This window comes from Saccopteryx bilineata, chromosome 9 (genome assembly GCF_036850765.1).
Source record: "Saccopteryx bilineata isolate mSacBil1 chromosome 9, mSacBil1_pri_phased_curated, whole genome shotgun sequence".
Taxonomy (NCBI): domain Eukaryota; kingdom Metazoa; phylum Chordata; class Mammalia; order Chiroptera; family Emballonuridae; genus Saccopteryx; species Saccopteryx bilineata.
Window position 1 is genome coordinate 17,757,092 of NC_089498.1, and position 25,984 is coordinate 17,783,075.

General features: G+C 42.9%; 1 protein-coding gene across 1 annotated transcript in view; it reads right to left on the bottom strand.

Moving 5' to 3' along the window:
- Window positions 1–12,713, bottom strand: part of KCTD19 (potassium channel tetramerization domain containing 19) — a 28,216-nt gene extending 15,503 nt beyond the window's left edge. Inside the window, exons 1-2 of the mRNA XM_066244112.1 lie at window positions 12,702–12,713; window positions 10,379–10,675 (exon numbers count right to left, since the gene is read on the bottom strand). Of these exons, the coding sequence (XP_066100209.1) occupies window positions 10,379–10,675; window positions 12,702–12,713 (309 nt within the window). The remainder of the gene's footprint in view (window positions 1–10,378; window positions 10,676–12,701) is intronic.
- Between the last annotated feature and the right edge of the window lie 13,271 nt (window positions 12,714–25,984).

A 25,984-nucleotide genomic window follows, 5' to 3' on the forward strand; every position in this document is an offset into this window, starting at 1 on the left:
GAAATGTGACTTTGTATCTAAGCTTTCTTTGTTTTGCTAATGACTTTGCTCTGCCCTATAAATAAAGTGGTTTGGGGGTGAAGACTTGCTCTTGCAAGCTATCAGCTGTGCATTGGGTCCTCCCGATCCCATCCTTTTTCTTCCTGTTTATTTTCTAATCCTACACTGTTCCCACCCGAGACCTGCTAAATTATTTGCTGCGCAGGTTTGCGACACTAGCTTAGAAGAAGGTAGAATTTTCCTAAGAAATTTTTGGCTATAATTGGAAAAGTGATCCTGTCTTTACAGGACCACATGGACAAGTTTTTTCTCTAAGAGCCTTATAATGGATAGAACACCTCAGATTCAGTATAAAACTGATAAAAGAACCTGTTTCTAATTTCTAGCTACCCAGGTGAAATTCTTGTGAAGCTGCTCATTGGAATACAGAAATTTGAGAAGAGCCCTCTGGTGGTCATAGCTATAACCTACACCCACATGACTGCTTAAGCAGGGGTCCCCAAACTTTTTACACAGGGGGCCAGTTCACTGTCCCTCAGACTGTTGGAGGGCCAGACTATAAAAAAAACTATGAACAAATCCCTATGCACACTGCACATATCTTATTTTAAAGTAAAAAAACAAAATGGTAACAAATACAATATTTAAAATAAAAAACAAGTAAATTTAAATCAACAAATTGACCAGTATTTCAATGGGAACTATGGGCCTGCTTTTGGCTAATGAGATGGTCAATATCCAGTTCCATATTTGTCACTGCTAGCCATAACAAATGATATGACACACTTCCGGAGTCGTGACGCGTGCATTCCGCAGCACTGGAAGTAGTACTGTACGTGAGCAACACAGTGCTTTGTGATGCATCCTATGCTCCTCTCACTGACCACCAATGAAAGAGGTGCCCCTTCTGGAAATGCGGCGGGGGCCCGATAAATGGCCTCAGGGGGCCGCATGTGGCCCGCGGGCCATAGTTTGGGGACCCCTGGCTTAAGGTCTGCAAAAGGTAGGGGACCTGAGGGAGTCTTCCCTACTGTGGGTGGCTGGCGGACTTGGGGAAGGACTGGAGTTTAAGTCTTAACTCTGTCCTTTAATAGCTAACATTTATTGCCCAGGAACTTTTAAACTGAGTCCTCCTAATGTCCCCCCTGCAGTCCCATTTAGTAAATGGGAAACAAGGCCCAGGAAGAGAAAGAATACTCAGTGCCCCATGTAAGGGAAGATGCAGGGAATGGAACCCAGGACACTAGAGCCCATGCTCTGAACCACTACTTAAATTTTTAAAAAATATTTTACTTATTAATTTTAGAGGAGAGAGAGAGAGAAAAGGACAGAGGAGCAGGAAGAATCAACTCCTACTAGTTTCTTCTTGTATCGGGTAAACCTGGCATTTTGAACCTGGTGCCTGGCATTTTGAACCAGCAACCTCAACATTCTAGGTTGATGCATTATCCACTGTGCTACCGCAGGTCAGGCTCTTAACCACCACTTTTTTTTTTCTTTTGAGAGAGCGTAAGAGAGAGAAAGAAAGAAAGTGAGAGACAGGAAAGGAGAAAGCATCAACTCATAGCTGCAGCACCTTAGCTGCTCACTGATTGATTTCTCATATGTGCCTTGACCAAGAATCAGGGAGGTCCAGCCAAGCCAGTAACCCCTTGCTCAAGCCAGCGACCTTGGGCTCAAGCCAGCAACCATGGATCATGTCTTGTATGATCCCACACTCAAGCCAGCGACCCCATGCTCAAGCTGGTGAGCCCACACTCAAGCCAGTGACCTTGGGATTTTGAACCTGAATCCTCCATGTCCCAGGCCAATGCTCTATCCACTGTGCCATTGCCTGGTCAGGCTTAACCACTACTCTTAACCAGCTGCCTCCCACTTGTTACTTAACCTGTCCAAGCCTCAGGCTCCTCACATGCAAAGTGGAGAAAGTAAGGAGGTGGCTTTATAGGGATTAAAAGAAATAATGTAGCCTGGCCTGTGGTGGCACAGTGGACAAAGCCTCAACCTGGACCACTGAAGTCACTGGTTTGAAGCCCTGGGCTTGGCCGGTCAAGGCACATACAACAAACAACTAATGAACAACTAAACTGAAGCAGCTATGAGTTGATACTTCTTGCTCCCCTGTCCCTCTCTCGCCTCTCTCTGCAAAATTAATAAAGAAAATCTTAAAAGAAAATAAAGAATGTAAATATTTCCTTTCTCTTAGTGGTCAGAACCCCAACTACCTTTCCACTTTCAACTCCCACCATTGTTTCATCTCCACTCCATCTTCAGTGCCACTAAACTCCACAAAACTCCAAAGACACTCCATGTTCTGTGATGCCTCAACTTATGTATGCTGTTCCCTCTGCCCAGAACACTGTTCTTTTCCCTTCGCTCTCTAAAGAGTGTGATGCCTACTACAGCCAGAGTGGGTCACTCTCCTCTTTTGTTCCCACAATCCTGGGCCACGCTGTCTGGGCCTCTGACTTGGCTTCAGGCCTGTCCCCCACCTTCACTGAGGCTACTGGAAAAAGGACTATGTTCATGCACCCCCAACTTCTAGTTTAGAAGCTATTGAGTAGTAAGGTACACAGAACTACTATATTAAATGAAAGAATGCACAAAACTGGAGGGCTGAAGGGCTGAGTCCTCTGTAAAGCAAAGCAAAGTGAGACATGGGGGAGCCCCAAAATTGCACTCATTTAAACTGAGGAAGATGCTCAGTATTTGGAACCATAGGGAAGCCAGCACAGGGTGACAGTGGCAGAGAGTTCAGAGGGCACTGAAGACAGCAATTCCAACTTGGGACCGGAGTCCAGAGAGAAGATCTAAGAGGGAGAGGGAGAAAGGATGGCAGGAAGAAAGGGCTCAGCTTGAGTCTGATTGGTGTTGGGACTGAAAAATGTTGGATGAAGTAGCAAGAAAAGAGTAAAACTAGGGAAAGTCTTTCAAAGATAGCATACCATTCCAAGTTCCTGCTAAGCTGACTGCATCACAGGAATTTGAACCTGTCATTTATTTCACCTGCAGATTCAAATCCTGAGATTCTATCTCAGTGGAAGAAACAATGGTGCCCTTGAACAACTCTAGGTTGGCCATCAGGGAGGGGACATATTGGGGGAGGGAAATCCCTGCCTGGGAGAACAACCATTTGAGGATGGGCCTGGATGTCCTATCTAGAGGTACTGTTTGGAACCCTGGTGTGTCCTTTGTGTGTCCTTTGGGGTGTGTCAGTAATGACAGTCAAATTAGCTTGTGAGATCTATTTTTTAGAAAGGAAACCTCCATTTCCTGCTACTTCCACTAACGTAAAGTGGAAACAGTACCATTCTCAAGAAAGGTGTGTTTGACAAATCTTTTTTTTTTTTTTTTTGGTATTTTTCTGAAGTGAGAAGCAGGTAGGCAGACAGACTCCTGCATGTGCCCAACCAGGATCCACCTGGCATGCCCACCAGGGGGCAAAGCTCTGCCCATTTGGACCATTGCTCCGATGCAACTGGAGCCATTTTAGCGCCTGAGGCAGAGGCCATGGAGCCATCCTCAGCGCCCGGGCCAACTTTGCTCCAATGGAGCTTTGGCTGCAGGAGGGAAAGAGAGAGACAGAGAGAAAGAAGAGGGGGAAGGGTGGAGAAGCAAATGGGTGCTTTTCCTGTGTGCCCTGGCCAGGAATCAAACCCGGGACTTCCACAAGTCGGGCCAACGTTCTACTGCTGAGCCAACTGGCCAGGGCCTATGTTTGACGAATCTTAAAAAACAAAAAATATACACCAAAAAAATAAATCCACAAAGATTACAATTCCTGCCAATCAGTCAAGTCATGCTGCATGCATTAGGCCCAGGAGCCTCAGCTAAGTTGTCTTCTAAACTTTCTCAGCCAATCCTTGCTCTGACTTCTAGAAATGCAAGGCCTTCTGCTCATAGAAAGCCACTTGGGTACTGTAAGAATCCCCACAAAGCGCCTGACCAGGTGGTGGCACAGTGGATAGAGTGTCAGACTGGGATGCGGAAGGACCCAGGCTCGAGACCCCGAGGTCTCCAGCTTGAGCGCGGGCTCATCTGGCTTGAGCAAAGAGCTCACCAGCTTAGACCCAAGGTCGCTGGCTCCAGCAGGGGGTTACTCGGTCTGCTGAAGGCCCTCGGTCAAGGCACATGTGAGAAAGCAATCAATGAACAACTAAGAAGTCGCAACGCGAAACTGATGATTGATGCTTCTCATCTCTCTCCGTTCCTGTCTGTCTGTCCCTGTAACACCTCCTCATTTATTTACTGTCTCCCAGTCTCCCCTAATATCTAATACCATGAGACCCTGCCTGTTTATTCTCTGCTGTATTTACAGAACCCACAACAGTGCCTGTGGGATCTCAATACATTTTTATGGAAGGTAGAAAAGAGAGAAGAAAGGAAGGAAGGAAGGAAGGAAAGAAGGAAGGGAGGGAAGGAGGGAGGGAGGGAGGGAGGGAAGGAGGGAGGGAGGGAAGGAGGGAGGGAGGGAGGGGAAAGGCATTTCAGAGAGCTAGGCTTCCAGCTATCCTTTGCCTTTACTGATTGAAGTTGTTGCCAGTGTGTGTGGTTGGTCTTCTGTGAACTTCAATTCCACTATTGCCTGAGTATTACTTCTAGGATTTTTATTCTTCGTATGTATGACCCAGAAAATATTAGAGGGAGGATTTCCTTAGGAAAATACAGACTTGAATTCAGATGGCTAACTGCTAGCACCAGGAAAATTAATGTTGTTTCTGGCTTAGACTGCAGTGAAAAATAAGTCAATCAGAAGCAACATGAGACTGAGAGCACAGGGCGAGTGTGTGAGCAAGTATGGCTGCCAAAAGATGGCTGACAAGTGCACTGCTGGCAGAGCTTTGGGACCTAGTGGAGGGTTTCCAAAGCAGCAGCAGGGCTCAGAGATGCCTTATGCTCTGACGTAGGCTTCTGGAAAGTTATGGTGAGGGAGCTTCTCCAACTGACTTGTAAAGACAAGGAGGGCCAGCACCACTCTGAAGCTCAAGGGAAGCAAGGCTGGGAGGACACAAGGTTGTGCAGAACAGCGCTCTCGGCCACAGAAGCCAAATAAGATATGGCTCTCAGCACCTCAGACCTGCCCCTCCACTGCCGGCTCCAGTTCCCTGACCCGGCAGAAGTAGTCACCCTTCACAGGTCATCCCGGGTATATCATTGAATGTGCTTCTCAGCAGATGTTCAGTAACTCCTGTGCCAGGCCGGGTACTGTGAGAGATGCTAGCAATGTAAACATGGAAAGAATACAGCCTAGTGAGGGAGAAAGACAGATGAATACATGATCCCAACAGAATTAGTACTGCTATTAGAGAGGAACTAGCTCTGTTATGAGAACAGAGACACAAAGACTCTGCCTGGAAATGTCAGGTTTAGGTTTCCTATGGGCTACATTTAGGCTAAATCTTAAAGGGGAAGAACTCTAGCAAGAGGTTAACAGCAAGTGAAAAGGTGGGGTGCTAAGGGACAGGCCTTAACTTCAGAGTGTGTGCGCATGCGCGCCTGTGCCTATGTATACCTGTAGATGTGTGTATGTGTTGGGATATGAGCTAGGACAAGCAGACGGGCCATCCTGTGAGGAGCCCTGAGGCCATGTCAAGGCATTTACAGTTGAGTTGTCCACTTAGCCCCTTCCACTGAAAAGCTACACTATTGGGGTATCTGCTCTTTATGTAATCTTCCTTTCCAGAACCCAGCAGCTGTGATCTGTCTTCATGTTGTGAGTAATAGGAAATGTGAGGTTGTCACTGGTCTGTTTTTTTAAAAGCATCATTTGTATGAATGATGAACATGAAACTCTCTGGCTCTTTTTTTTTTGTGTGTGACAGAGACAGATAGGGACAGACAGGCAGGAAGGGAGAGAGATGAGAAGCATCAATTCTTTGTTGCGGCATTGATTGCTTTCTCCTATGTGCCTTGACGGGGGGGGGGGTGTCTAAAGCAGAACAGAGCAAGTGACCCCTTGCTCAAGCCAGCGACCTTGGGCTCAAGCTGGTGAGCCTTGCTCAAACCAGATAAGCCTGCGCTCAAGTTGACGACCTTGGGGTTTTGAACCTGGGACCTCTGTGTCCCAGTCCAACGCTCTATCCACTGCGCCATTGCCTGGTCAGGCTCTCTGGCTCTCTTGAGCACAAAGAACACAGGCGTATTTGGGTTGCTTGCTGGTAGCAGAATGCTCACAGGTGGAACAATTTAAATTTCCAAACTTAGAAGTCCCCAGAAGGCAGTGAGAAGGAAACATAAGTAGCATGTACTGTCAACATACTAAGTTTTCAGTGCACTTCAAGAGGGCACATAAAAGGGAACCGACAGTCTGCCGTGAACCTGGAGCTCTTGTGAGTGACCCTGAAGGGAAATTTCACACTCTGCAGTAGCAGCGGTGTCTCCCAACCAGACTGACAGTATGTGAAAGGCTCGGAGAGGTTTACATCTAGGCAAAAAGGCCTTCCCAAATTACACAGAAAATTCTAGGAAGTACTGTGATAATGTACACACCTGTAATGACTACTTTGTTTTGCCTCTGTGAACAAAATATGACATTCCTAAGCATCCAGGCTCATGGATTTACATACCAGTTGTTGTTTTTTCCTCTTCTTTTCCAAGTGAGAGGAGAAAAGATACAGACTCCCACATACAGAGCCAAGGCTCTGCCCGTCTAAGGCTATGCTTGCAACTGAACTATGCTTGCAGAGCCTCCACGGAGCCATCCTCAGCACTTGGGGCCACTATGCTCGAACCAATGGAGCCATGGCTGCAGGAGCGGAAGAGAGAGGGGGAGAGGCGGAAAGGTAGAGAAGTAGATGATCACTTTTCTTGTGTGCCCTGACCAGGAATCAAACCTGAGATATCACATGCCAGACTGATGCTCTACCACTGAACCAACTGGCCAGGGCTTTACATACCAGTTTTGATAACTCCCAAATTTTATATCTCTAGACCCACTGCTCCCATATTTCAGACCTATATATCTAGCTGCTTCCTCACCGTTACCATGTGGACATTCTTTTTTTTTTATCATTAGGTGATAGGAGGGGAGGCAGAGAGGTTCCCGCATGCACCCCAACTGGATCCACCTGGCAAGCCCCCATAGGGTGATGCTCTGCCCATCTGGGGCCATTGTTCAGCAACCGAGCCATTTTAGCACCTGAGGTGAGGCCATAGAGTCATCCTCAGCCCCTGGGCCAACTTGCTCAAATGAGCTATGGCTGCGGGAGAGGGGGGGAAGAGAAGGGGGCAGAGTAGAGAAGTAAATGGTCACTTCTCCTGTGTGCCCTGACCAGGAATTGAACCCAGGACTTCCACATGCTAAGCTGATGCTCTACTGCTGAGCCAACAAGACAGGGCCAACCACTTGGACATTCAATAAGCACCCTTTTCTTGCCTCTCAAATTTAACATATTCAAATCCTAACTCCTGATTACCACCCACCCTAGCTCACTCATCCCTCAGAATCTACCACTCACGTGGTTTCTCAGGATACAAAGGAGTTACCTATTCTCTCTTAGTACCAAACTAGAATGTAAAACATGAATTTAGGTGACGAAATACAATTGGACTTTGGGTGATGAGAATGCGGCATAATCAAATGTCAAAATAACCTAGAGATGTTTTCTTTTTTTTCTTTTTTTTAAATATTTATTTATTTCAGAGACAGAGCGAGAATCAGAAAGAGGAATAGATAGGGACAGACAGACAGGAACGGAGAGAGATGAGAAGCATCAATCATCAGTTTTTCGTTGTGACACCTTAGTTGTTCATTGATTGCTTTCTCATATGTGCCTTGACCGTGGGCCTTCAGCAGACTGAGTAACCCCTTGCTGGAGTCAGTGACCTTGGATCCAAGCTGGTGAGCTTTTTGCTCACACCAGATGAGCCCGCGCTCAAGCTGGCGACCTCGGGGTCTCGAACCTGGGTTCTACCGCATCCCAGTCCGACGCTCTATCCACTGCACCACCACCTGGTCAGGCTAGAGATGTTTTCTCTAAACATATGTACCCTGATTTATCAATGTCACCCCATTAAAATTAATTTAAAAACCCAAAACATATGAATTTTAATATTTTGATTACATGTTGAAATTGTAGCATTTTAAACATATTGGGTAAATAAAATTTATTATTACAATTAATGTCACTTTAAAAAAATTTTTAACATGTGGCTACTAGAAAATTTAAAATTACATATGTGGCTCACATCATATTTTTAATATATCATCCCCTTTCATCCTTAAGTTCATGGGAATAATGCCTGGTACCCAGAATGCTCCCAGTATACACTGGCAGGATGCATTAAACTGGGCTGCCTGGGAGGAGTCTTTAGAGTAAAAGCTGGCAGACTCCATTTCCTCCAAGCGAAGTGTTTGTACACTTAGGCAAGAACCTGAGTTATCTTACCAGGTCTTAGCAGCGAGGGAAGTGAAGAAAATGTGTGAGGCTTGATTTGCTGGAGATGGCTGTTCATTCTCCAGCTGTATTTACACTCTGCTTCAGTGAATAAACACTACTTCAGCTGTGCCGACCTAAATGTTTATTTCTTTGAAAACACCATTTCCAAAACATAAGCACTTGTTTTACAGTCTGTTTTAGAAATGCCAATCCACATGATTCATTGAGTACTGCTGCACACAACTTGGAACTCGGGAATTGGATAAGCCAGTTGGATTCTGAGTGGTTACCTCCCATTTGGAAGTTGCTTTCTAGTCATTTTTTTTTTCATTTTTCCAAAGCTGGAAACGGGGAGGCAGTCAGACAGACTCCCGCATGCGCCCGACCAGGATCCACCTGGCATGCCCACCAGGGGGTGATGCTCTGCCCATCTGGGGCGTTGCTCTGTTGCGTCCAGAGCCATTCTAGCGCCTGAGGCAGAGGCCACAGAGCCATCCCCAGCGCCCGGGCCATCTCTGCTCCAATGGAGCCTCGCTGTGGGAGGGGAAGAGAGAGACAGAGAGGAAGGAGAGGGGGAGGGGTGGAGAAGCAAATGGGCGCCTCTCCTGTGTGCCCTGGCCGGGAATCAAACCCGGGACTCCTGCACACCAGGCTGACGCTCTACCGCTGAGCCAACCGGCCAGGGCTGCTTTCTAGTCATATTTTGTTTCAATTTGGGAAGTGAAGGCAGAAAAGGAGTTAAGGGGTTTGATAAATGTTTGTATTATAAGCCTATGTTCTTGAAAATGGTTCTTCAGAAAATTGCTTTTATCTCTTTGATTTTCTGATTTTTCTGCAATGAATAAGTGACTCCTCCCTTTCCCCCACAAAATGGTGCCTTGGTATAGCATCATCAGCAGTCTTGACATGCCAGGACATTTAAGTGATTTTGAAGCCACTTATAAGCAGTGTTAATATTCCAGTCTTGGGATAGTTGAAAAGAAATTTTAATTCAGGTGGGTAGCTTGAAAAAAAAAAGAAAAGAATACTACAACCACTTGCATTGTAGTGTGTTAAGCATTTTGATTTCCCAATATATAATAACTTATAAGAGAAAACATTGAATTATTCGTAAGGAGCATCCATAATAACATTCATTATAAATGCTCTTACTCCCTGACCCAGATATGGATGGTCTACCTCAATTCTTTTCTAAAAGGGGCTAGGGAGGCACAGTTGGTAGAGTACTGAATTGCAGTGGGGCTTGTTGAGTCAGTGATTGTGGAGATAAAGTGACACCTTGTCCAGACAGTGGGATTAATAAGGTCCTTTCCAATCACAATATTTAGTTCTTCTAGTATATATATTTAAAAAAAGGTAATTGTTCAAAAACTAAAAATAAACTATTTAAGATAAGCCACAGAAATAAATGATTTCTGTAGCTTGGAGAAAATTTAAGAAAGAAGATACTATACTTTAATGGGTATAAGTAAAGGCATTTAAAGCTCTCACAATGAGAAGACAAGCAGTCTTAGAAACACAGAAGTGAAGGCAAAGGAAAGATTCTGCAGTTTGGAGGACTTTTTGCTTTGCTGTAAGTGAATGCTGTGGACCTAACAGGCTCAATGAGAAATACTATATTTGACGAGTTGTTTAGATTTTAAATCTCAGACACAGTGTATATAACAAAGTCTACGATTTCTAAAGTTTTCACCTTTTAAAATTCAACAACAAAACCAGAAGAAGCTTTAAAATAAGCTTTCTGAGAGTCAAGAGCACCCTCTTAGGGGCTGGTAAGTCCCACTCTGGTTTCATGGTGGCTGTTGGTTAGATTAGGCAGAGTCAGGATGAAATCCTTTATTCAGAACATGCATTCCCAGCGTATTGTTTATTACTTTAATTTACTCATCACACTTCCCCATTAAGAGGGTCATCTCAGCAGCCAATATACAACCCAACATTTAGTGATAATAAGGCCCATGTTTACTGATCACCACTCCTAGAAGATAAGAGTATCTTACCTGCAGCAGTGGCATCAGCTGCAAACCCAGTGCTTGCTCATAGAGCAAATTCAGTTCTGCACAACTGGAGAAGGAGAGTTTGGAGGTGTAGAGGTAATAGTGCACGTGCCTAAATGTGGAACCATCTCTGTCAATGAAGAGCCTCTGGTTTTCCAAAGAAGTTAAAGCCAAAGCTTCTTTCCACAGCAGGGAGTCTGGAAATTGAGCGAGTCTGCTTCTGGGAACGGAGAAATGCCAGCCCCCAACGTTGAAATGAAACAAATCCTCTGCTGACTCAGGAGGCATACCAGGCTCCTCCTAAAGGGGAATGAAAAGAGAATGATGCAAGAAAAAATAATAATAAAAAGCATTCATATTGGAAAGGGAGAAGTATAACTACCTCACTTTGCAGATTACATAATTTTTAATATAGAATATCCTAAGGAATTCACTAAGAAATTGTTAGAATGAGTTCAACAAGGTTGACCAGTATAAAAAAATCAATTGTATGTTCATATAATAGCAATGAATAATCCAAAAATGAAATTCAGAAAACAATTCCATACACAACAGTATCAAAAGAACAAAACATTTAGGAATAAAGTTAACTAAAGAAGTATAATATTTGTACTCTAAAAAAAGACCCAAATAAATGTAAAAAAAATCCATATGTATGGATTAGAAAACTTAATATTGTTCATGGCAATATTCCCCAAATTGATCTACAGATTGAATACAATCCCTACAAAAATTCCAGCTTTCTTATTTTGCAAAAATTGACAAGCTGATGTTAAAATTCATATGGAAATACAAGGGACCAAGAATAGTCAAAACAATCTTGAAAAAGAACAAAATTTGAGGATTGACACTTCCCACTTTCAAAACTTTCTATAAAGCTATAGTCATCAAGATTATGTGCTACTGGTATAAGGCTAGACATACAAATAAGCAGAATAGAATTAAGAATCCAGAAATAAACCCTTACATTTATGGTTAACTGAATTTTGACAAGGAAGCTAAGACATTCAATTCAAAGAATAATAGCCTTTTCAAAAAATGGTGCTGGTACAACCAGACATCCACGTGCAAAAAAAAAAAAAAAAAAGGAAATTGAACCCTTACCTCTTACCATATGCAAAAACTAACACCAAATGGATCATAAACCTAAATATAAGAGCTAAAAAATAAAACCCTTAGAAGGAAACAAAAAAAATCTTCATAACTTGAATTAGGCAATGCCTTCTTGGATAAGATACCAAAAGCAAAAGTGAAATAAACAAAAAATTAAAAACTTCTTTTTTTATAAATTTTTATTTTATTTATTCATTTTAGAGAGGAGAGAGAAACAGAGAGAGAGAAGGGGGGAAGGAGCTGGAAGCATCAACTCCCATATGTCAACTCCCTTGACCAGGCAAGCCCAGGGTTTCGAACTGGCAACCTCAGCATTTCCAGGTCGACGCTTTATCCACTGCGCCACCACAGGTCAGGGCAAAAAAATTAAAAACTTTTATGCTTCCAATACAACATCAAGAAAATAAAAAACAAAGCCCACAGAATCTAACAAAATATTTGCAAATCTTATGTCTGATAAAGAACTTGTATTTAGGCTATATAAAAAACATTTACAACTCAATAATAAAAAGACAAATAACCAAATTTAAAAATAGATAATCTAAATAGACATTTCCCAAAGAAGATACATAAATGGCCAGTAGCACATGTAAAGATACTTAACAACATTAGCCATAAAAATGCACAAAACTCACAGTGAGATAGCACTTCACACCCATTAGGATGGCCTGAATCAAAATGATAAATAATAACAAGTATTGACAAAGATTGGAGACATTGGTCCCTCAAATCAATGGAAAGAAAAAAAAATTTTAAAGGGAATTATGGCCCTGGCCGGTTTGCTCAGTGGTAGAGCATCAGCCCAGCATATGGAAGTCCGGGTTTGGTTCCTGGCCAGGGCACACAGGAGAAGTGCCCATCTGCTTCTCCACCCCTTCCCTTCTCCTTTCTTTCTGTCTCTCTCTTCCCCTCCAGCAGCCAAGGCTCCACTGGAGCAGAGTTGGCCGGGGCGCTGAGGACGACTCCATAGCTTCTGCCTCAGGCACTAGAATGGCTCCGGCAGGCACGGAGCAATGCTCCAAATGGACAGAGCATCACCCCCCACTAGGCATGCCAGGTGGATCCTGGTCCAGAGCATGCGGGAGTCTGTCTGACTGCCATCACGATTCTAACTTTGGAAAAATACGAAATAAATAAATAAATAAGTAAAGGGAATTATGATGAGGCGCTCTCCACTCCATTGAGCATGTGCAGGGTTCTACTGGAATCATACCTGCAAAGACATTACCTTATTGGGGTCTTGGCAGGACAGCTGAATGCTGCGAGTTCCTTTTTATATATACAAAGGCAGCAAAGATCATTAACCTTCCAGCTCATTATTAAAAGTTCAAGGTTATCTATTCATAAGTGAATTGTCTATTTTGCTTCAAGATGAACTTTATCAACACTATAGAAAGTAGAAAACCCGGAAACATTCAAACCATCTGTATTAGATTCTAAAATAAGCACTACTCTTACAAAAAAATTAAAGTGGTAACTAGTGTATAAAATTTTACCTAAGAAAGAACCATAAAACAATATTGAATTCTAGGTAAAAATTATGCATGCTCAAGTGATTGGGATACAATGTACCAATATTGCAACTTATTTTTATTTATTTTTATTTTTTTTAATTCTTTTTTTTATTTTAATTTTTATTTATTCATTTTAGAGAGGAGAGAGAGAGGGAGAGAGAGAGACAGAGAGAGACAGGGGGGAGGAGCTGGAAGCATCAACTCCCATACGTGCCTTGACCAGGCAAGCCCAGGGTTTCGAACCGGCGACCTCAGCATTTCCAGGTCGACGCTTTATCCACTGCGCCACCACAGGTCAGGCGCAACTTATTTTTAAAGGCATCAAAAATAAGATGAATTGATAAAGGCATAAACGAACATGTGCTAAATACAGCAAAATGTGCGTTGTAAAATCTAGGTGGTAATTGTATAATACTCACTGTACGATTCATTCAACTTTTCTGAACGTTACTTTTACATTAAAATGTTGTTGGTGGTGGGGAACAGTATTAAAGTAAGAGGCAGTTGCTCAAGAGAAGAAAAGCCCATTTCTTCAATAAAACCCTAAATCTCCTGTTTTGACAGCTGAGGAAGAAAAATAAATGCATGCAACAAAGAAGGGGATGGGGTTCTTTTCTCTTATAATAAACCTGGTCTCAATATTCAGATATAAAGAAGAGCAATTATGTATGCCACATTTGAAGCGGGAAGCGTTAAAGGGGATATAAAGAGAAATACTGCAAATTAAAAAATGGTGTCTTGATTCACAGCAGAGCTGGAAAAGCCAATCTTTTTTTTTTTTTTTTTTGTATTTTTCTGAAGCTGGAAACGAGGAGAGACAGTCAGACAGACTCCCGCATGCGCTCGACCGGGATCCACCCGGCACGCCCACCATGGGGCAACGCTTTGCCCACCAGGGGGTGATGCTCTGCCCACCAGGGGGCGATGCTCTGCCCCTCCGTTGCGACCAGAGCCACTCTAGCACCTGGGGCAGAGGCCAAGAAGCCATCCCCAGCTCCCGGGTCATCTTTGCTCCAATGGAGCCTTGGCTGCGGGAGGGGAAGAGAGAGACAGAGAGGAAGGAGGGGGGGAGTGGAGAAGCAAATGGGTGCTTCTCCTATGTGCCCTGGCCGGGAATCGAACCCGGGTCCCCCGCACGCCAGGCCGACGCTCTACCGCTGAGCCAACTGGCCAGGGCCGAAAAGCCAATCTTATGAGCTAATCTAGGCTTTTGAGTCCTGGCCTCTCTAAATATAGGTAACATGACAAGTTGTGAATAACTGAGGGCCCTACCTAGACCAGAAAGCATAAATAATATGCAAGGACTAGTAGTTTTGCTTTCTGTTCTCCTTAAAAGTGACTAGCTGGTTGAGAGCTCAGTTTTGGCTTTGAGTGTGCAGATTTTGGTTGCTAAAGGAAACCTGCTCCTTGAAGGTGAGCCACAGTCTGGTCTTAATTCCTCTTTTCTTGTTAAGGACAGAGTATGACAAGAGGGTCCTGGCTTAACAGTTTATCTCCTTCTTTCACAAACACATTTCATTCATAGGTAAGGTCTCAAGACATTCCTGCTATAGTAAAGATAGGGGTTAAAGATGTGGCTGTTCTTCCCAGAGCTTTCTTCCCAAGACAGAACTATCTTAGTGCAGAACTATCCCAGCCTGGGGAGAGCCTTTAATCACTGGCAAACTTTGGGGCCGGTAGTACTGGGATGACAAAAGGCCTCTTGCTGGACTGACTGCAGGAAATGGACTAGCTCTAGTATAGTCACCCCCACCCCATCCCAAAGATAATCTCTCTTTTCCACATTGATCCCTCTCCCCCAGATCAATTTCTAGAGCTAGGACCACTTCATTTTCTAAAAACAAGATCTCAGCTTCTCAGAGTCAAGTTCCCTCGTTTCCCAGCAAGCCTCAGGGGGCTGCCTCCCACTCCTTCAGATCTGGATCCCCTTCTTCCCGGTTTACCTGCCCAACCACCGCCTTGCCTCATAGTTAACACCCACAAGCTCTGAGATGTGAAGACCTTCGCCTAGGCTAGAGGCACACCCCCACTCATCAGACCTGGAGTCCCCTAGATCCTCAAAGCTAGAATACTTCACCCCTCAAAGCAGGTGCATTGCTCAGAGCCAGCACTCAGACCCTTCAAAGCTGGAGCCATATCCCCCCTAACATGTCCCAGGGCCAGTTGCCAAATTCTGTAGCCGTAATCCTCCACCACATCGCCCCCCAATTCGCCGTTTTAGTGGTTTTGGCGGCTCCTCCAGGTCGAGCCCCATACCATGGTTCGGATTCCTGCTGCAGGAGGGCAGGCGCGTGACCCTGGCAATAACGGACCCCCGCGCGGGGGGGCGGGGCCTGGCTGGGGGCGGGGCCTGGATGCCGGGGCGGGGCCTAGCGCGCGTTGGGCGGTCTCGCGGGCGGCGACAGGTGAGCTGAGAGGCGCGGCAGGAGGGCGGGCAGGGATGGCGGAGCAATGGGATCTGGACGAGGAGGGCATCCGCCGCCTGGGGGCGCTGACCCTGGAGCAACCCGGTAGGGCCAGGCGGGAGCGCAAGGTCTGAGGCTGAGGGGAGAAAACTGAGGCCGCGGAAGGGGAACCTGAGGTAGCCAGGGGGGAACGGCAGCGGAGGAGAGGCCCCTGAGCCGGAGGAGGGGTCACCGAGGCTGAATGGTTACGCTGAGGTGGAGGTGAAGGAACTGATGTAACCGAGGAGTCTGGGGCGGAGGGCGAGGAACTGAGGGTCAGAGCCAAGAAACCACATCAACACAGAAGGGACGGTGTCTGAACTAGTGGGAGGAGACGGAGCCCCAAGAGGGGCGCTGGCGGGAGAAGGAAGGCGTTTCAGGTCCGGGTGCTATTGAGGCACGCAGGGCGTTAATTTTGGCAGTTCCTGAAACTTGCGACTTGGGGGGCTGGTGGGGGAGAAGAGCTCTTCGTCCAGTCTTCGCCTCAAGAGTTTGGCCATTTCTTTGATTCATCTGGATGTGTAGCCTCCTTTTAAAGAGAGACTCGGAAAGGGGCCGGATGTGAAAGGAATAGCATCTGATCTGTCTGTCAAGGCGCTTAGGTCAAGCGCCCAACCCTGACTTGGTCGTAGAGGTAAAACTGGCCGAGTGACCCCTGACCCAGCCTTTGACCTGGGGTTTGACGACTCTGAATTTCTAAGGATTAGAAATGTTGGGAAAGTTATCAGCATTCCTAATTCAACTTCCTAAATTCACTATATCATTAATGCCAGGGTTTGTGTTAAATGCTTTCCTTGAATTATTTAATCCTCCCAAAATCCGATGAAGCAGATACTGTTATTGTTCCCGTTTTACATATGAATGAAATTAGGTTTCGACTTTTGCCCCAAGTTGCAGAGCCCAAAGTAATGCAACCAGGGTTTATTAACTCAGGACTCTGATTCCAGACCCTGTGCTCTAGTCGTAAGAAAAAGTTACCTTTTTTTTTTCTTTTAGAGAGAGAGAGGGAGGGAGGGAGGGAGGGACAGACAACAAGGGAGAGAGATGAGAAGCATCAACCTGTAGTTGTGTCACTTTAGTTGTTCATTGATTGCTTCTTATTTGTGCCTTGAAGAGGAGACCTCCAGCCGAGCCAGTGACCCCTTGCTCAAGCCAGCGGCCTTGGGCTTCAAACCAGCAACCATGGGGTCATGTCTATGATCCCACGCTCAAGCTGGCCACCCTTCGCTCAAGCTGGCCACCCTTCGCTCAAGCTGGTGAGCCTGTGCTCAAGCCAGCAACCTTGGGGTTTGCAACCTGAGACCTCAGCGTCCCATGTCAATACTCTATCCACTGCTCGACCACCAGTCAGGGCTCATTGAGGGTTGTTTGTTTGTTTGTTTTGTTTTGTAGAAAATTAAATTTAATGGGGTGGCGTTGATCAGTAGGAGTACATAGGTTTCAGGTAAACATTTCTATAGCATTTGAACTGTTGATTATGTTGTGTACCCCTTACCCAAAGTCACATCTTTTTCCATCACTATATATTTGTCCCTCTTATTCTCCGAGCGCCCTCCACACTCATTGAGTTTTAATTTGTGTTTCTCTAATGATTAGTGATGTTGAGTATCTTTTCATACATCTGTTGGCCATCTGTATGTCCTCTTTGGAGAAATCTCTATTCAGGTCCTTTGCCCATTTTTTCATTGAATTGTTTGTTTTTTGGGTGTTGAGTTTTGTAAGTTCTTTATAAGTTTTGGATATTAACGCTTTATCAGATATATCATTGGTGAATATGTTCTCCCATTCAGTGAGTTGTCTTTTCATTTTGTTGATAGTGTCCTTTGCTATGCAAAAACTTTTTAGTTTGATGTAGTCACATTTGTTTTTTCTCTTGTTTCCCTTGTTTGAGGTGATGTATCAGGTTTTACCACCTATGTTTTCTTCTAGGATTATTGTGGTTTCAAGTTTAATGTTTAAGTCTTTAATCCCTTTTGATTAAATTGTGTGTGGCGTATCCCCCATTTCTTGTATTCCCTATTAATCAGTAGCTAGACGGAGTTTGATCAGATTCAAGTTTGATTTTTTTTTTTTTTGCAAGACTACCTTATAGATGATTGTGTATACTTCTGTCAGGAAGTATATGATATCTGGTGTTCTTTTGTTTCTTTTTTTTTTTTTTTTTCATTTTTCTGAAGCTGGAAACAGGGAGAGACAGTCAGACAGACTCCCGCATGCGCCCGACCGGGATCCACCCGGCACGCCCATCATGGGGCGATGCTCTGCCCACCAGGGGGCGATGCTCTGCCCATCCTGGGCGTCACCATGTTGCGACCAGAGCCACTCTAGCGCCTGAGGCAGAGGCCACAGAGCCATCCCCAGCGCCCGGGCCATCTTTGCTCCAATGGAGCCTTGGCTGCGGGAGGGGAAGAGAGAGACAGAGAGGAAAGCGCGGCGGAGGGGTGGAGAAGCAGATGGGCGCTTCTCCTGTGTGCCCTGGCCGGGAATCGAACCCGGGTCCTCCGCACGCTAGGCCGACGCTCTACCACTGAGCCAACCGGCCAGGGCTGGTGTTCTTTTGTGACATTATCAGCCATTGAATAGATTGCCTAGGGTCCATTAATTTATTAGAGATTGCAAAATAATTTTCTAATTTGATTTTTTAATTTTTTATTAGCTTTGCAATACATCTATAAAAAGAGATTTCTTTACATCAACTATTTGGTTATTGTGAGGTACAGTTTGTATAGGAAAGGCAGGATAAATACTTGATTTTTTTTTTACCTTATTTGCCAGTTTTTGAAAAAAATGAGCTGTTTTCTTAGCATCCTCCAAAGGTGATCAATAGAAGTTATTTTGTTTTCTTAGTATCATTATAAACTCATAGATGTAAATGTTTTTGATGTGTTCCAATCCATTGCAGTTATTATCATAATTGATGCTGAATTTGTCCCAACTTTGGTTGGTAGGACATCTTTCAGGTTGACTTCTGAGGTATTTTTTGCTTTATTTATTAGAAACTCTTTCATCATCATTATAAAAATCTTTATTAGGTTATATGTTAAATTTCTAAGTGAGCTATAAATATTTTCTACAGAAAAATTACTTGATTTGTTGTCTTCATGAATAAAACATGTTTTTTTCTCATTTAATATATGTAGCCCATATATTAAAATTGGAAGATTATTCTGTTGCTCTTGACATCTGTGGTGTGCAAATGATGTTTCATTTGCTCTATAATGTATTTTTCTTCACTCTTATAAGCATTGAAACCAAATAATGCATAACCTCTAAAGACCTGCACATCATATGAATCATAATGTCTGTCCCTGTGAAACTTTACTATTTGAATGATAATTATAATTCCCTTTAAAAATGTTAAAATGTCTGTTCTTCAAAACAGACTCCAGTGAAAGGCATGAGAAATGCTGTAAGGCACTGATGGAAATCATAATTGAATTTAGCCTTTGTCTCATGGTAACAGGCTTTCAGGGTATTAGATTATTGTGTACTAAAGAAAGAACTACCAACATGCTGCCCTCCAAGTCAAGAAAAACAATTTTTTTGTGTTTTTTGAGATATTATTCACATATTACAAAATTTAAGGTATACAATTCAGTATCGCTTAGTACACTGTGCAACCATCACCACTATCTAGTTCCAGAACATTTTTACCAGCTTCCCTCAGCTCCTGGCAACCACTAATCTGCTTTCTATCTCTATGAATTTGCCGGTTTCAATTATTTCATATAAATGGAATCATACCATATATGGCCTTTTGTGTCTGGCTCCTTTCACTAAGCATGATGTGTTTGAGGTTCATCCGTATTTCACCATGTAGGAGTATTTTATTTCTCATGTTAAATTAACTATTTTTAAAAGCAGTTTTAGGTTCACAGAAAAATTGAGCAGAAAGTACAGAGAGTTCTATATGCTTGTCCTACCTCACATCTCCCCTCTCAGATTCCCAACCCAGATCCCCTATTATTTATACCTTGCAAATTAGTGTGGTATATTTCTGTTATGATTGATGAACCAATATTAACACATTATTATTGATTAAAATTTACATTAGAGTTCACTCTTTGTGTTATACAATACTATGGATTTTGACAAACATGTCCACCATTACAGTATAAAACAGAATAGCTTCACTGCTCTAAAAAATCTCTGCTCCACCTATTTATTCCTTCCTCTCGGCTGAAACCCTGGCAACCACTGATCTGTAAACTCTTGCCTCTTTCAGAATGTCACATAGTTGGAATCATAGAGTATGTAACATTTTCAGTTTGGCTTCTTTAATTTAGAAATATGTGTTTAAGTTTCCTCTGTCTTTTCATAGCTTGGTAACTCTTATCTTTTTATATAAATAATAATATTCTATTGTGTTTATCTATTTACTTATTAAAGGACATCTTAGTTGTGCCTAAGTTTTGACAATTATGAATAAAGCTGCTATAAACATTCAAGTACAGGTTTCTGTGTGGACATAAGATTTCAATTTATTTGATTGACAATACCAAGGAGCATGATTGCTAAATCATATGACAAGCTGTGTTTAGCTTTGTAAAAAACCTCCAAACTGTCTTCTAAAATGGCTGCACCTTTGCATTCCCACTGTAATGAATGAGAGTTTCTGTTGTCCCATGCTATGGTCTGAAAGTTTGTGTCTTCTGACCCCCAAATCAATGTTTAAATTTAAATCCTGATCCCAATATGATGGTATTAAATTTGGGGCTTTGCCCTAGCCGGATATCTTGGTTGGTTAGAACGTTGTCCTAACATGCAGTGGTTGCCAATTCAATTCCTCCTCAGGGCACATAAAGAAACAAATTGAGGCCTGACCTGTGGTGGCGCAGTGAATAAAGCGTCGACCTGGAAATGCTGAGGTTGCCGGTTCGAAACCCTGGGCTTGCCTGGTCAAGGCACATATGGGAGTTGATGCTCCTCCCCCCTTCTCTCTCTTTGTCTTTCCTCTCTCTCTCTCTCTCTCTCTCTCCCTCTCCTCTCTCAAATGAATAAATTAAAAAATAAATAAATAAAATAAAATATCCCTTAAAAAAAAAAAAGAAACAAATTGATGTTTCTATCTCTCTTTTTACCCCTTCCTCTCTCTAAAAAAAAAAAAAATTAATAAAACATTTTTTTTAAAAATTGGGGCTTCTGGGAGGTGTTTAGGTTATGAGGGCAGAACCCTCAGAAAAGAGATTACTAATGACTTTATAAAAGAGGCCAGAAGAAAGCTGCCTTGCCCTCTGTCATATGAGGACACATGGAGAAGTGGGCAGTATGCAACCTAGAAGAGGGCTTTCACCAGAGCCCAACTGTGCCCTGATCTTGGGCTTTCAGCCTCCAGAACTATGAGAAATAAATGTTTGCTGTTTTAGAAGCACTCAGTCTGTGGTAATTTTTTTATATAAGCTCAATCAGACTAAAACTCCCACATTTTTTTCTTACTTTTAAAGATTTTTTTATTTATTTATTGATTTTGGAGACAGGAGAGAGAGAAATGGGGGGAGAATGGGAAGCATCAACTCATAGTAGTTACTTCTCGTATGTGCCTTGACTGGGCAAGCCCAGGGTTTTGAACCTGTGACCTCTGCATTCTAGATCGATGCTTGATCCACTGTGCCACCACAGGTCAGGCCCAACATTTGACATTGTTAATGTTTTGGATTTTGGCCATTAAAATAAGTGTGTTGTAGTATCTCATTGTAGTTTAATTTGTAATTTCTTAATGACTTATGTTGGGCATCTTTTTATATTTATTTATTTATTACCATGTATATCTTTTTTGGTGACTTGTCTGTCCAGGTCTTTTGCTATTTTCATATTGGGTTGTTTTCTTTTTTTCTTTTTCTTTTTTTTTTTAATATTTTATTTATTGATTTTTTTTTTTTAGAGAGAGAGGAGTGAGAGAGAGAGACAGAGAGAGAGAGAAGGGGGAGGAGCAGGAAGCATCAACTCCCATATGTGCCTTGACCAGGCAAGCCCAAGGTTTCGAACCGGCGACCTCAGTGTTCCAGGTCGACGCTTTATCGCACTGCGCCACCACAGGTCAGGGGTTGTTTTCTTATTGTTGAGTTTTAAGAGTTCTTTCTATATTTTGGACACCAGTCCTTTTCAAGGTGTGTATTATGCAATTCATCCCTCTTGTTTCTTTTAGTCAATTTGTTACCCCTAGGATCAATTAATGTGCTGATTTCTACAACCATAGTTTGTTTTGCTTGTTCTTCAATTTCATATAACAAGAATCAGACCATAGATACTCTTTTGTGCCTGACTTCTTTCAATATAAGGTTTTGGATATTCTTTCATAGTCATGAGTAGTATTCCATTGCATGAATATACTCCATTTTTAAATTGTGGTAAATATACATAACATAAAACTTACCATTCTAAGCATTTTAAGTGCTCAGTTTAATGGCATTAAATGCGTTCACATTGTTGTACAGCCATCACCACATGCATAAGCAGAACTTTTTCATCTTCTCAAACCAAACTCTGTACCCTTTATACAATAACTTGCTCTTTCCACCCACCCTCAGCCCCTGGCAAGCACTATTCTTTTTTCTGTCTCTATGAATTTGACTATTTTACGTAGCTCAAATAAGTGGAATCAGACAATATTTGTATTTTTGTGCCTCACTTGTTTCACTTAGCATAATGTCTTCAAGGTTCATCCATGTTATAGCATGGGTCAGAATTTTCTTCCTTTTTAAAGCTGAATAAAATCTCACTGTATGTTCATACCACACTTTGTTTATCCATTCATCCATAATGGGCATTTGGGTTGTGTCCACCTTTTGGCTATTGTTAATTATGTTCCTATGAGCATGGGTGTACAAATATCTGTTAGATTTGTTGTTTTTAATTCTTGTTTTAAAAGATTTTGTTTATTGATTTTACAGAGAGAGGAGGGTGGAGTGAGAAGTATCAACTCATAGTTGCTTCTCTTTAGTTGTTGATTGCTTGTCATATGTGCCCGGACCAGGCAAGTTTAGGGTTTCAAGCTGGTAAACTCAGATTTCCAGGTCAAAGCTTTATCCACTCTGCCACCACAGATCAGGCCCTTGTTCTAATATTTTGGTGTATATATCCAGAAGTAAAATTGTTCTTTTCATTTTCTCTATTCATTTTTTTTTTATTTAGGCTCTGGCCTTCATTTCTTAAATGACCTTTTAATTTGATTTTTATTCTTTCTTGAGTTTTTTTTTATTATGAAATCTTCCTTGTTTTCCAATAATTTTTCTAATTTACATTTTTCAGCACTGAACTTTTTGGTCTCGGGATTTCTTGACTTTTAAAAATTAATGAGGCCCCACCTGCGAACCGAGGCTTGAGGCCTGACGTGGGAGCCGGCTCCTCCCATGGTGGTGGAGCAAAAAGCCCAGAACAGGCAGAGTCCCGCTACTGAGCGTGGGCACGCAGTCCTGCCTGGCCCGTGGAGCCAAGGCTTGCAGCCGTCCCACCAGCGGGCTCCTCTTGCCGGGGCAGGGCAAAAGCCCGGAATCAGGCAGAGACCCGCAGCTGAGCAAAGGTGCTCACCCCTGCCCTCAGGGCCGAGCATAACGCCACCCACGGGGGCAGGGCAAAGGCCGAGGCCACTGAGGCTTGAACACTCCAGCACATGATCACAGCCACTCCTGTGAAAGAGAGGCAGAAACCACAGCAACAGCCCCAGTGGGCAGGCACCGGCAACGCCCATACCCCAGTGCCCTAGGCAGCAGCAGCAGAGGGGGTGGTGAGCCTGCAGACAGACCACACCTAGGTAACACAGAAGCCACACCCAGTGGACCCAGTGGCCAAAACCTTCTTTTACACAGACAAAATGAGAAGGCAGAGAAATGCAACACAAATGAATCGAGAGAAATCCCCAGAAAAGGACCTGAATGAATCACATATAACCAAATTACCAGATGCAGAGTTTAAAATAACGACTGTTAGGATGCTCAAAGATCTTAGAACAACAATAGAGGGTCATTATGAACACCTAAATAAAGAGATAGCAAATATAAAAAAGAACATTGAAATAATAAAAAAGAATCAGTCAGAAATGACAAATACAATAACAGAAATAAAGAACACAATGGAAGGAATTAAAAGCAGGATGGATGAAGCTGAGAATCAAATCAGCGAGTTAGAGGACAAGATAAATGAAGTCATGGAAGCAGAGCAGAAAAAAGAAAAGAGACTCAAAAAGTCTGAGGAAACTCTAAGAGAGCTCTGTGACAACATGAAGAGAAATAACATCCGCATCATAGGGGTTCCTGAAGACGAAGAGAAAGAACAAGAGATAGAGACTTTGTTCAAACATATCATAGCTGAAAACTTCCCTCAAATAAGGCAGGATTTCGTCTCACAAATTCGAGAAGCACAGAGAACTCCATTAAAGAGAAACCCAAAGAAATCTACACCAAGACACATCATAATTAAAATACCAAAGCTTAGTGATAAAGATAAAATATTAAAAGCTGCTAGAGAAAAAAAGGCTATCACCTACAAAGGAGCCCCCATAAGGATGACTTCCGACTTCTCAACAGAAACACTTGAGGCCAGAAGGGAATGGCAAGAAATATTCAAAGTGATGCAGAACAAGAGCCTACAACCAAGACTACTTTATCCAGCAAGGCTATCGTTTAAAATTGAAGGAGAAATAAAAAGCTTTCCAGAAAAAAAACCTCAAGGAATTCACTACAACCAAACCAATGCTGCAAGAAATGCTAAGGAGTTTGTTGTAAACCAATCAAAGAAGAAAAAGAATATAGCAAAAGAGGAATACAGTTTTAAAGAATAAAATGGCAATAAACAACTACATATCAATAATAACCTTAAATGTAAATGGATTAAATGATCCAATCAAAAGACAAAGGTTAGCTGCGTGGATAAGAAAACAGGACCCATACATATGCTGTCTACAAGAGACACACCCTAAAACAAAAGATGCACATAGACTGAAGATAAAAGGATGGAAAAAATATTTTATGCAAATGGAAATGTAAAAAAAGCTGGGGTAGCAATACTTATATCAGACAAAATGGACTTTAGTAAGAGATAAAGAAGGTCACTACATAATGATAAAGGGAGCAATCCAACAGGAAGATATAACCGTTATAAATATCTACGCACTAATATAGGAGCACCTAAATATATAAAGCAGACTTTGATGGATTTAAAGGGTGAGATCAATAGCAATACTATAATAGTAGGGGATTTCAATACTCCACTAACATCACTAGACAGATCCTCAAGAAAGAAAATTAACCCAGAAATAGCAGACTTAAAGGACACACTAGATCAGCGGTTCTCAACCTGTGGGTCGTGACCCCAGCAGGGGTCAAACGACCAAAACACAGGGGTCGCCTAAAGCCATCGGAAATACATATTTTATTTAAAAATGTATAAATATGTATTGGAAATACATATTTTATTTAAAAATGTATAAATATGTATCGGAAATACATATTTTATTTAAAAATGTATAAATATGTATTTCCGATGGCTTTAGGCGACCCCTGTGTTTTGGTTGTTTGACCCCCACCGGGGTCACGACCCACAGGTTGAGAACCGCTGCACTAGATCAACTCAATTTAATAGATATCTTCAGAACCTTTCACCCTGAAGCAGCAGAATATACATTCTTTTCAAGTGCTCATGGTACATTCTCTAAGATAGACCACGTTAGGACACAAAAGCAGTCTCAACAAATTTAAGAAGATTGAAATCATATCGAGCACTTTCTCTGATCAAAATGGCATGAAACTAGAAATCAACCACAACAGAAAAACTGAAAAATACTCAAACACTCTTGGAAACTAAATAGCATGTTATTAAATAACGAATGGGTTAACAGTGAGATCAAAGAAGAAATAAAAAAAATTCCTAGAAATGAACGATAATGAGCATACATCAACTCAAAATTTATGGGACACAGCAAAAGCAGTCCTGAGAGGGAAGTTCATAGCATTACAGGCATACCTTAAGAAGCTAGAGAAAGCTCAAATAAACAACTTTATCCTGCATCTAAAAGAACAGCAAGTAAATCCCAGAGGTACTGGAAGGAAGGAAATAATAAAGATCACAGCAGAAATAAATGACATAGAGGCTAAAGAAACAATACAGAGGATCAATGAAACCAGCAGCTGGTTCTTTGAAAAGGTAAACAAGATCGATGACCCTTTAACCAGACTCACCAAGAAAAAAAGAGAGAGGGCCCTGGCCGGTTGGCTCAGCAGTAGAGCGTCGGCCTGCCGTGCGGGGGACCCGGGTTTGATTCCCGGCCAGGGCACACAGGAGAAGCACCCATTTGCTTCTCCACCCCCCCTTCCTCTCTGTTTCTCTCTTCCCCTCCCGCAGCCAAGGCTCCATTGGAGCAAAGATGGCCCGGGAGCTGGGGATGGCTCCTTGGCCTCTGCCCCAGGCGCTAGAGTGGCTCTGGTCGCGGCAGAGTGACGCCCTGGAGGGGTAGAGCATCGCTCCCTGGTGGGCAGAGCGTCGCCCCTGGTGGGCGTGCCGGGTGGATCCCGGTCGGGTGCATGCAGGAGTCTGTCTGACTGTCT